The 12,020-nt window shown below is 58.3% G+C and overlaps 1 protein-coding gene across 2 annotated transcripts; it reads left to right on the forward strand.

The window, feature by feature from the left end:
• Positions 1–10,425, forward strand: RNF44 (ring finger protein 44). Of its 2 annotated transcripts, XM_004371167.2 has the most exons (11): positions 1–2,440; positions 7,329–7,479; positions 7,718–7,846; positions 8,246–8,413; positions 8,713–8,886; positions 8,982–9,143; positions 9,240–9,364; positions 9,562–9,649; positions 9,728–9,849; positions 9,982–10,081; positions 10,296–10,425. In XM_004371167.2, exons 3-11 carry the CDS (start codon positions 7,793–7,795, stop codon positions 10,356–10,358), a joined length of 1,056 nt encoding a protein of 351 aa, XP_004371224.1. In that variant the 5' UTR covers positions 1–2,440; positions 7,329–7,479; positions 7,718–7,792; the 3' UTR covers positions 10,359–10,425. The 2 variants fall into 2 exon arrangements, with proteins under 2 accessions (XP_004371224.1, XP_004371223.1); XM_004371166.2 differs by lacking the exon at positions 1–2,440 and having other exon boundaries at positions 7,373–7,479; positions 7,657–7,846; positions 10,296–10,373.
• Positions 10,426–12,020: the final 1,595 nt, after the last annotated feature.

A 12,020-nucleotide genomic window follows, 5' to 3' on the forward strand; every position in this document is an offset into this window, starting at 1 on the left:
GTGTGTGTGTGTGTCCAGGCGTTTGTGAAGTGCAGCCCCAAAAGCCAGGTTCACGTGGTTGGCAGTAGGGAGGGAGCCATTGCAGGCTCTATTCCTAAACAGGCAAGCAAGACGTGGGCCTGCAAATGTAGGCACCTTCGGAATATGGGAAGAGTGTTTAATTCAGGGCTTCGAACTGGTTCAGTCATGGCCGACAAAGCAAAACCAGAACAGACCCGAATTTTTACAATTTGAGTGATCTGAAATGGGGAAAATTACAGGTCAAAACCCTGGAATGGGAGTCTCAGAAGAGGCATAGTGAGGCCTTTCAGGAGCCTGGTACTTGAGACTGAACTATTGGCAGGACTGTGGAAAGAGACACACTCTTTGAGCGGGGCACTGTTGTTAACCAGCTGTGCTCAAAATCCCAAGGGCAGGAGATTTGGTTGCTATGCACTGTGTACGCTGGGCTTGTTTTCTAAGAGGGAGATTAGGTTTGTAGCAGGGCTTTGACCTGTAATTATTCCCGTTCTGGTTATTGTTCCAGTGCACCCAAATTGGAAATTCGAGTCTGTTCCTCTGCCATGACTGAACTAGGAAGAACCAGTTGGAAGCCCTGGTTTAATCGCTTTTACCTGGTGGGGCAAATAAAAAGTTGGAAAGGACATAGGAAGTGAATGGAGAGTTGATGAGGCAGAAGGCTTCCCCCTATACCATTTGTTCTCATGCACACGTAGTTTTAACTGTGACGGATAAAGTTTGGCATTCATCCTAGGTAGCATCTGTGGCACTGGATCCCATGTTGCTTAGAGATCTGCAAACAGCCCATTGGATACCATCTTCAGTCACTGTATTGCTGGTGGTACATCCACAATGATACTGGTTGTTGCTAGTCTAAACAATGCTGTGATAAGCATTTCTGTTCCCTAAAGTTCCTTCTGGATTGTTTCCATTGGACAGCTTTCCTGGAGGGGCATTTCTGACTCTTAAGTGAACACAAGTCTTTATGGCTTAAAAGTCTTAAAACCAACTCCATTACAGTAGTTTTCTTTAAAAATATCAGTAGGTTATACTGTATAGAGTTTCAAAAAAAAAAAAAAAGAGCAAATGTACAAAAGCATATACAATAAAAATCTATCCTCCTAACCCAGTTTTCCCTTCCAGTTCTCCCCCGGGGTAACTGTTAACCAGTATCCTGTGTACCCTTCCAGAAATATTCTATGTCGACGTTGTATATATCGTTTAAAAAAAAAAAAGTTTGATACCTACTGTTACACCATTAGCATCTTGTATTCAATTTTTACTTTTTAAATTTGGGGTTATGAAATATATCAAAGAAGTACAGAAAATGAGGAGCCCTGGTGGCACTGTAGTTAAGAGCTCTGGCTGCTAACCAAAAGGTCAGCAGTTCAAATCCACCAGCCAGCTCCTTGGATACCCTATGGGGCAGTTATGCTGTGTCCTATAGGGTTCTGTGAGTCAGAATCGACTTAACAGCGGCGGGTTTTTAAGAAAATGACACCCCCTCCCCGGTAGCCCACTACAGAGGTTTAACAAATGTTAGCATGTTGTGGTGGCGCCTTGTTTAGGGCTCTCTTGGAGGTAGCCCCATGTCATGCCGCTCCAGCTGCCTCTTTGTGGTGGCTGCAGAGATGTCCGGTTATTATATGAATGCATCGTTCTTTACCGGTCTGTCCCCAGCTCTTGGATTTTTAGGATGTTACTAATTTTTTGCGTATATAATCAATGTAGAGGTAATACACCACCTTGTATAATATCTGCTCGGGGAAGCATGGAGGCACAGGGAAACTAGCCTTGGCTTCAAATCTCTCCTCGGCCACACTTTGACCTGGGACGAAGGACGTCCGTCTTGGTGTTCACGTTCCCCATCTGTAAAATGGGCTCCCTCTCAGCTGCTAGGAAGAGTACAGTAGGAAACTAAGGCTGTATAAAGGCTTCACGGGGCTTAGTTCCTCAATCCCCCGGGCAGGGAACTCTCTCAGGGGAAGGCAGCCTTAAGGAACTGGAGCGCCCCGCGACCGCAGCTTAACCTCCAGCTACAGACTTGTTCCCCGCCCCTCTCCTCGGCCACGCTGGGGGCGGGGCGGTTAAATGTCCTTGTGTCGTCAGCGCGCGCAGGACCAATCCCCCTGCCCGGCAAACGTTAGCTCGTTTGCATTCGTCGCCCGCCATTGGTCCGTTGGGTAATCCAGGCCGTCCCAGCTTTTTAAAGCCGCCGCGAAGTATAAACAAGGAGATGTGGGGCGGCTGGGCCATGATGTCATCGCGGCGCAGGAGCTCTTGGGGTTGACGTCATCTCCGGGAAGGTGGCCGGCCCGGGGCTGTTAGGTACATCCTAACAACTCGGCCGGCTTAAGAAGCCGCCCTGCCCCGTCGGTGGTCCCTTTGCACTTCAGTGTCCCAGGTGGCGCTCCGTCCCCGAGGAGAAGACCATGACACAGTAAGTCCGGACTGCGGATCTCCCGGCGGGACTCATTTCTCAGGCAGGGAAACTGAGGCTCAGAGGCGAAGTGGTTCGCGAGTTTGCATAGTATGTTCGAGTTGCAGCCGATCGGTCTTGCCTACCCCGGAGTTGCCCCATCTTTAGGCCAGGCCATGTGGCCCCGCCCCTTGCCTCTGAATACCGCTGCGGTAACTTTAAGTGCGAAGGTGGGGGCGAGAAGGAGGTTTTTAAAAAAAAAAAAAAAAAATCCGTCTTTCAAGATGGCGGCCCACCGGTCACGTGCCTGGTTGCGGCGAGTGATTGGCTCTTGGGGCCCTCGCGGGGCGGAGCTCTTGGCTTGGGGCGGGGCCCCGGCGGGCTCGCTGCCGGCTACTGTTTGCCGGAGCCTCCCAGCGCGCCCCCGCGAGCCCCCCTCCCACCTGGCGCGCGACCCCGCCGCTCCGAATGTTGTGAATCAAATGTGAGGTTTGTTACATTCCGCTGCCGCCGCGGACAGTTCTTAAAGGGCCAGCCGCCGGCAGCCGCGCAAACCCGCCTGCGTCCTGTACTGCCTCCCCCTCCCGCTTCCCGAGAGCCCGGGCCGAGAGAGGCGGACAGCGCGTGGGCCTTGCGAAGCAGACGCGGTCGGGCGGACAACAAAGAGAGAGAGCCCCGGAAGGAGCTGGGCTGCCCCCGGACCAGGGGGTGGGGAGGGGAACACATTGTTCCGCAGGGCGGGGGCTCTTAAAGGGTCCAGACAGTTCCCCCCCCTCCCGCCCCCCTGCCCAGTTTGGCCGTCCTAGAACGGAAACAAAGGAGCCAACGTGTGGCCGGGCGGCCGAAGGTGAGTCGGGGCCAGGAACCCCAACTCCCGCACCCCTGGGATTCCTGTTCCCCTCCCCTGGGACTGGGGGCCGTGATCTAGCTGGCTTCGCAGGGGTTAATCACTGGCAGCTCGGGCGGGGATGGCGAGACCCCCGGGATCAGGGACCCCCCAGCGACCCCCAAGGCCTGGCTGGATCTCCCCTCTGGAGGCTGAGCGCTGCGGTTGGAGGGGAAGGAGCCGCCCCCTCCCCCGCTGCCGCCACTTCCTTTGTTGTTGCTTTTGTCTCACGCCGAGCACATGGTCCGGGATCCTCGGCTCTTAAAGACACAGCGCTCCGGCCCCGGCGCCGCAGTCTGGCCCCCCGCCCCACTGTGTCCCTCCGAGCGCGGCACAGAGGCGTTCAGGGAGCGAGGAGGCACCTCTCGGGCCCCCAGCCCCATCTCTGGGGGCAGGGTGGACTGGGGAAGGTCCCCGGAGCCCCACAACCAACGCCTGGCCCTCGTTGGGAGGGGCCTGGCCCACAGGGACGTGGGTTTCCGCCTCTATTAATATGACCACCTGGTTTCTTTGATAATAGCCTCTTCTGGCTTTATGTAGGCACTCTGGGGAAGAAAGATTTCTACCCCCATTTTACAGTTGGGGGAACTGAGGTTCACAGAAGCAAGGGGTTTCCTTGCCCAAGGTCACCCAGGAGTCAGGGTTGCCCAAGGACTCCTAGCTCCGAGCCCAGTGGTCCAGCCCTCAGCCGCCTCCAGGGACCACACGTTGGGGAATTCCGCTTACCCACCCGGCAGAGCTGAACTGAGCCTTCCTCCCAGGTCCCCAGGAGTTTCTTATCCTGCCAGAGTCTACTCAAGCTCCCAGGGTCTGACTTTGCTCATCTGCAGGAGAGGGTACCTGTTCCTGCAAACAGCTCCCAGGCTTAAATGACATGGGCAGGGGTACCTTAAACCAGGGTGGGAATAGCAGCTTGGGGTAGAAGTGGGAGTTGGCAGCCTGGGGGCGGGGATGCAAGGTGCAGCGGCTGCCTCCAGGAAATTGGATGTAGAACCTATAGCCTGTGAGGTCGCATTTGCACAGACCTCATTGAGAGCACAGCACAGAAGGGGTTGGAAAGGCAGAGCAGTTAGGACCACCCTTGCTGTTTGACCTTGAGCAAGTTGCTCACTCTCCCCTGGATCCCACTTTTCTCCACAGTGGGACTAATCACAGGTACTGAAAGAGAATGCTCTCTCAACCTCGTTTATGGTCTGGAATACAGAATTGGGATAAGGAAGTTTTTTCCTTGGGCCACCGATTGCCAGTGAGAGTGGCGGATTGGGGGAGTTTGAGCCTGGGTGGCCAGGATACCTGTGTTCCTTGCCTGGTTTTGTCCCTCTCTGGCTTTGTGGCCTAGGGCAGGTTACTTTCTTTCTCTGGGCCTCAGTTTGCTCAACTGTGAAGTGGGTGTGTTCCCTCTGAGCCACTCTGTTCCTGATGGGGCTTAAAGTACCCAGGACTTCTCCCCACCCTGCCTGGGTATTCCCCTAGAGCAGCCTGTTTCCCTGCTGCCTCCTGCAGAGCTTGCGGTGGCACCTACTTGTGCTTGGGGACTGGGGGGCCCGACATACCTTATTTTCTAATAATGATCACTCTCACCCAAACTGAGTTCAAAGTTTACAAATCACTACTGTCGTTGCTTTCGAGCAGTCTTCTTGTTGCACTGGGAGGTGGTTATTGGGCTCTTCCCATTTCACAGATGAAGAAGCTGAGGCTCAGAGAAGGGAAGCGATGTACCCAAGGTCTTCAGCCAAGAGTCTGGCCAAAAGTTGTGGGATGTCATGTGTGAGAAAGGGAGGGTTGGCAGTCACCTTTAGCACCGTCGTCTACAGCCGGAGGTCCTTTCTGGCTGCTAGTTTGGTTTCTGAGCTCCTTGCCCTCTTCCGTTCCCTGAGGAGTGGGTACCTTGGAAGGGGGCTGGCCACAGAGGAGATTCCCACAGGCCTGGGCCTCTGAGGGCCCCACATGCCTGAGCCTGCCATCAGCAAAGAAGCCTGGTACAAGAGAAGCACTAGAGACCCCCATCTTGGCTGATCACGAGCGGCCCAGTCAGACTGCCTGGGTTGCATCCCCACCTCACTCAACAACCCTAGCTAACTGGCCTGGGACCACACCCCTCTGAGCCTCAGTTTCCCTCCTTCCGAGGGTTGCTATGAGGACTAGTGGAGATGGTGCATGTAAAGCAGATGGCACGTAGGAATTGTTGTAGTTTTTGTTGTAAATACTGCTTTTTGGCAGAACGGGGGAACCCCTGGATCTCTGGGGTCAGCTAGAGCAGAGGATCCCAAACGTGGCCGTGCTGGAGAACTTGCCAGGGCATTTGTTAAACATCTAGAGGCTCTTCCCTCCAAAGATTCTGATTGCGAAGATCTGGGGTGGGTCCTGGGAATCTGTTTTTTTCTGCTATTTCTGCTATAAACTAACCAGTTTCCTCTGGTTTCCCTTGGACTTTGTTTGCTTGGTTGGGTCCAGGTGTGCACACGTGTGTACTGGTATATGCACTTGGCCCATGCCAGGGTCACAAACCTGTGGTGGGCAGGCAAGGAATGGCCTCTTACCACCATGGGTGGCCAGGAGATAACACTCATGTCCCAAGTAAAGGGGGCAGCTGAGGGGGCTGAGTAGAAATGAGGGCTAAATGGGGCCAGATTTCCCACTTTCTTCCCCCATGCTCGAGGCCAGACTTTTATGTCATCTTCCAAGTTTTGATCGTTGGGACTAATTTCATTGCCACCAGGCTGGGGCCCTATGTAGTCAGCCCACCCCAGGCGGCTCGCTGGGCCCTGTTGCACCTCCTCCAGGACTCGAGCACCGCAAAGTGGAGACAAGAGGCCTCGCAGGCTCATTCTGAGAGTTGGGGCTCCTGCTTGTGACCCCGGCACAGAGGAGACGGTCCTCACCGCCATCAGCAGGAAGAACGAGGCACTGAGGGGACAGTATCAAAGATGCCTAGGAGTTTGGTTAGCTGGGGAAGGGGTGGAGGGGCCTCCCTGTGGCAGCAACAGCTGGTCCTGTTTGATGCACCCTTCAACTTCATACAGGGCCTGACAGGTTCCGGAGCCTTCCCCTGCCAGTGCCTCATCCCAACCTCAGCAAGCCTCAGAAGTCTCAGGTTGAGCCAGGGCCCCCAACTTCCCCCATGAACCCCCAGCTCCGACCCAGGGAAGAGACCTTGCCCTCCCAGCCCCATCCCCACTCAGCTTACTCGCTTAGGTTCTTACTATTTTTTCTCAACAAGCCCCACCTCCCACTTTGAGGGCTGTGTTGGAGCAAAGGCTTGGCTGTGTGCCAGACCCCTAGTCCACCAGTACCAGCCTCCTTGGTCACCCCCATCACAGAGCCCTCAGGCTCTCCCCACCACTACCACCTGCAGCAGGGTGTGGGGAAGGCCTTGGTGTCAGTTCCCCTACTGTGGGGCCCTGGGCAAGTCCCTTCCGTTCTCTGAGCTTCAGTTTTCTCCTCTGTAAAATGGAGCCAGCGATACCTTCCCTTAAAGATAGATAGAGTTGTAGTTGGATAGGTGCTTTGGGATCAGTTAAGGAAAGGAAGAATACAGTCCTGCTTGGACTGGGATTCTGGGGGCTGGAATCCCTTCTGAGTCAATCAGTGGAAGAGAGGAAACCTGAGTCCCCTGGAACTACCGCCCTCCTGGAGGCCACCCCCTACAAGGACAGGGTGCCCTAAGACCCCACCAGAAGAAGGCTTCCCGGAGCCCAGTGGCCTAGCCATGTGCCACCCAGTTCTCTGAATGTGCCACAACTGAGGGGAGGACTTGATCCCAGTACACAGATCAGGAAGCCGAGGCCTGGGGTCTCTACCACCCTGGCCAGTGTGCTTGCTGGTGAGCCTGCCCCTGGTTTGTCTGCACTGAGTCACCCCAGTGTCCAGAAGGGGCCAGGCCCAAGTCCGTGGGACCACAGGAGCATGGGAGCATCACAGCCCCTGGAATCAGACTGCAGAGATTTGAGTATCTCCCGACCTCTAATGGGGCTGGCAGCTGGGCCTCTTTGTGCCTCAGTTTCTTCGTCTGTTGCCTCCTAGGGGTGTGAGCCCCAGCCCAGTCCCTCCACCGCCTGCCACCCCTGATGCGACCATGGGCAGTGACAGTGACTAGGTGGCCCTCCTCTGCACCTGTGGGTCAGTGGCGATTCTCAGCAGGGCCCAGCAGCACTCCAGGCCAGCTCTGGCACAGGTAGGAAGGAGCCTCCCTGCTGGGGAGCCCCGGTGCTGGGGCCACCAGTTTGGGCAGGGCCATGAGGGACAGGGATGAGCCCTTTCTGCCAGGTGGGGTGGGATCCCAGCTGCTCTGCCCACTCTGTGAATGAGCGGCCCCCCTCAGGCCTACTGGGGCCTCCTCTCTGTGGTGCAGCCCCGGCCGCGAGGGCCCCCTGGCCAGCCCACCTGCCCAGGATGAGCGCTTACCCTCCCAGCAGCCACCACCCAGACCGCCTCACCTCCCTGTAGAGGAGCGCCGAGCCTCGGCTCCTGCCGGCGGGAGCCCCCGAATGCTGCACCCGGCCACCCAGCAGAGCCCGTTCATGGTTGATCTCCACGACCAGGTAGGCAGGTTGCACCCCACCTCCTACCCCTCCCCCAGCCTTAACAAGCCCATCTAGAAGCAGGGATACCAAAGCCCCTATTTCATTTACCCTGCTTCTCTTCACTGCATGCTCGAGGAAAGTATTGTTAGCTCTATTTTACAGGTAGGTAGACTGAGGCCTAGAGAAGGAAAGGGCCTTCCTTGTGTGGATGACTGGCAGAGCTGGAAGCCCCTCTCAGATACCCAGAGGTCTCTTCCCCAGGGGGCCTAGGGCAGGGGGCAGCCAGGTCTGCACCTAGGTAGACACCCAGCTGGAGAAAGGAAGGGAGCTAGAGCTGGGCCTGGCAGGACTTTTTCTCTTGGGTGACCCTTGTGGCCAGAACCGCCTACAGTTCCCTGGGCCTTGTTTACCCTGCAGGTGCACCAGGGACCCGTCCCTCTGTCCTACACAGTCACCACTGTGACAACCCAAGGCTTCCCCTTGCCTGCGGGGCAGCACATCCCTGGCTGCAGTGCTCAGCAGCTCCCAGCATGCTCCGTGATGTTCAGTGGACAGCACTACCCCCTCTGCTGCCTCCCACCCCCAGTGAGTGTGCCGCCTTCACTCCCCACCCGAGTCCCAGTGGAAGCCCCTGCTCTGGCTGGCAGCTCTCTGCTCCAGCTGGACAACTCAGAGCTGGCTCAGGGCCAGGCAGCCTGACCTAGCTCCTGGCCCCGTCTAGGCTGGCAAGCGGTGCCTAGCCTCCAGGCCAGGGCCCTCGCCAGAGGTGAGACACTCCAGGGGGTGGAGGTGCAGGGTGTGTGTGCAGGGGGGACCTCATGCAGATGGAGTAGACCCCCGCCTGAGTGCAGGGGAGCACTGTCCAGCCCCACCCTCTCCTGCAGCTGATCCAGGCATGTACCATGCAGCAGCTCCCGGTGCCCTACCAGGCCTACCCGCACCTCATCTCCAGCGACCACTATATCCTGCACCCCCCGCCACCGGCCCCACCCCCCCAGCCCACCCACATGGCACCCCTTGGGCAGTTCGTGTCACTGCAGACCCAGCACCCGAGAATGGTGAGTCTGGGGTGGGTCTGAAGCTAGGTCGGGGGTGGGGTGGGATGGGATTTCCCTTGGCCTGCCTGCCGCTGACCCTAGCCCACCTCCCCCAGCCCTTGCAACGGCTTGACAGCGACGTAGACCTGCGGGGGGACCAGCACCCCCTGGGGAGCTTCACCTACTCCACCTCGGCCCCTGGCCCCACTCTCTCCCCATCTGTGCCCCTGCACTACCTGCCCCACGAGCCGCTGCCCCAGGAGCTGCCCTTTGGCATGGTAAGTGCTGGCCCCCCACCCCAGGCAGCCGGGGTGATCTATGGTGGTGCGGGTGTGGGCCACTGGGCTGACCTGCCCCTGGCCCACCTCTCACAGCCATATTCCCACGTGATGCCGCGGAGACTGAACACCCAGAGATACCGTCTGCAACAGCCGCTGCCACCGCCACCCCCACCACCACCCCCACCACCTTATTATCCCAGTTTCTTGCCCTACTTCCTGTAAGTACCAGCAGCTCTGCCCCAGAGCTCTGCTCTGCTTTGTTCTCCTGGGGCTTTCAGGGCTGGACACAGACAAACCCCATGTGCTCCCCATGTGGATTGGGCAGAGCTCTAGGCTTTGTCTGCATGGAGAGAGCGGCTCTGTGCCTCCTGTCCCCCAGCCTTGGCCCTGAGCTCTCATGCCTGTCTCCCTCTAGCTCGATGCTGCCAATGTCACCCACTGCAATGGGACCCACCATCAGCCTGGATCTTGATGTGGATGATGTGGAGATGGAGAACTATGAGGTCTGGTGGAGCCCGCTCCCGGGGGGTCTGGAAGAGCTCCAGCCCCAGAGCTACTAACCCTCCCTCCCCTCCATACAGGCCCTTCTGAACCTGGCGGAGCGGCTGGGCGATGCCAAGCCCCGCGGCCTCACCAAAGCCGACATTGAGCAGCTCCCGTCCTACCGTTTCAACCCCGACAGCCATCAGTCAGAGCAGACGCTGTGAGTACCACCCTGTCTTCCTGCCCCGTGACCGCTCGGAGGGCAAGGGGCTGCCCCGGCATGGGGCGCGTGTGCAGTGGGCCTTCACTGGGCCATCAGGATGGACCTGGATGGCTCTCGGCCTCCCCCTAGGTGTGTCATCTGCTTCAGCGACTTCGAGGCACGGCAGCTGCTCCGGGTTCTCCCCTGCAACCATGAGTTCCACACCAAGTGCGTCGACAAGTGGTTGAAGGTAATGCAGCCAGAGCCTGCTCCCAGGGGCTCTTGAGTGGTGAGACAGGAGGGTGGGCCTTGAGGGTCTCCCTCCTCATCTTTATCATCCAAAAGTTGTGGCTCCATTCAGGGGTCCCAGGGTCCCCCGCAGTCAGGTGGGTATGAACAGAAACAGGGAGGGGTACAGAGGGCAGATGAAAAGGGAGCCTGATGTACGGTTGCTCTTCCCCCAGGCCAACCGGACGTGCCCCATTTGCCGGGCCGATGCCTCCGAGGTGCCTAGGGAGGCTGAGTGAGGCCCCACAGCAGTCCAGGAGAGCCCTGCCCGAAGCTCTGGAAACTCTGGGGGCAGGACCCCAGGAGGATGGGAGGGAGTTCCCAAGCCTGCCCCGCCATCTCCGCCTGCCTCTCCAGAGCTGGTGCCAGGGTCAGCCCCGTGAGACCCCCTGCAATAAGCCCCTGCATTTGCCAAGCTCCAAAGACTCCTTCCCCGGTCTGCCTGCCTGTCTGCCCACCACGGAGCCGCCCGAGTGCCCTAACTCAGCCTCCCTTCTGTTTGCCCTCAGGCCTGTCTCCTCTTCGTTGTTGGCACTGGGAGCCAGGGTCCCTTCCCCTAGTGCAGCTAGTGGAGACCCCGGGCCCCAGGATGGGCAGAGGGGCCCCCTCCTGGGTCACCTGGTCTCTTGCACTGAAGTGGCGTGCCCTCTGCCCAGGTGGCGCTTGCAGGCGCTCGAGCATGAGGCCATTTTCTGAGCCGCAGGCTGGGTCTTCCCACCTTGATCTCAGACTCAGGCAGTCAGCCCGCCCAGGCTGCTGTACAGGGTGGGTTTGGCTCTGAGGGAACCCTCACTCTGGGCACAATAGTCCAGCCCCACCCCCAGGCTGGAGGGCACAGAGCCCACCTGCCCAGGAGGCAGGAGACAGGCCCTGAGCAGGCAGCAGGCATCCTGAGAGGGGTTGGGGTCACACCAGCGAGTGACCCCTGTGCTCCTGGTAGCTATCCCATGTGCCAGGGTCCGGGCCTGACCCCTGCCCGATCCCCCTCTCTGTCGTTTGGCATGAATGTGAGGAACAGCAGTTTTCTCATTTATTCATTTGGCCCAAAATTGCGTGTAGGATTTGGAGGTGTGGATTTTAAAAACTTTTTTCTTTTTTTTGGTTTAATGGGGGCTATAGGAACCACCCAGGACCGAGTGCCCCCAGGCAGGGATGCCCGCAGGCTCCGCCTGGCCTGCGTGCATGCAAGCGGCTGGGGCTGGGGCTGGGGCTGGACTGGGCAGGCGGGGGTCTGTGCTCAGCTGATAACTGCCATGCACTGTACTGCACACGTCCCTAGAGCCGACCGGGACAGTCTGCTTTTCAGGGCATTTCCCCCTCCAGCCAGAGCCCGCCTCCCACCTGCCTGGGCAAGTCTCTAGGGATGTCCCCGGACGACAGGGACCAGGGAGGGCATGGCCTCCCCTCCAGAGCGCCCTTTCTAGCCTGGGTCCTGCCCTGCAAGGCCTGGAGGGGACCCCTGTAGGGTCTGGCTGAGCTTCCCCCACTCCCCGGTCCCCTGTCCTCCCTTACCCCCAGCTGGGGTTGCTGCCCCGAACGAACCGCATATGGGGAACGAACGAACTGCGTGTGGGGCCGGCACATCCTAGCAGGCAGCCCCTGGCGCCTGCTGCCTCAGGGATGCTCCAACCACCCTCGTTCTCCCCGCAGCTGCCCTGGCCCCCCTACCCCCACCCAGCCTGCCACGGGGCACCATCAGCCTGGCCCCACCCCCAAGGAAAACCCAAAGTCTTACTGTATATAACTCCAGGTGATGTTTCTATATTTATAGCAGTGTTGAAAACCCACGTGTTTTACACAGAGAACCACCCGCTCCAAACCCCCTCCCTTCCCCACCCCAACAAAAGGTTTGCAAAACCCTTACAGTTCCTGGGGCAGGCGGAAACAGGCTCACGGAGTGT

This window comes from Trichechus manatus, unplaced genomic scaffold (assembly GCF_000243295.1).
Source record: "Trichechus manatus latirostris isolate Lorelei unplaced genomic scaffold, TriManLat1.0 scaffold00011, whole genome shotgun sequence".
NCBI lineage: Eukaryota > Metazoa > Chordata > Mammalia > Sirenia > Trichechidae > Trichechus > Trichechus manatus.

Excerpts from the sequence above, each read along its gene's own strand:
- RNF44 (XM_004371166.2), top strand. The coding sequence starts at position 7,373 with ATGCGACCATGGGCAGTGACAGTGACTAGGTGGCCCTCCTCTGCACCT. Across the intron at positions 7,847-8,245 it reads TGGTTGATCTCCACGACCAG|GTGCACCAGGGACCCGTCCC; the intron begins GTAGGCAGGTTG and ends TTTACCCTGCAG. Across the intron at positions 9,850-9,981 it reads CATCAGTCAGAGCAGACGCT|GTGTGTCATCTGCTTCAGCG; the intron begins GTGAGTACCACC and ends GCCTCCCCCTAG.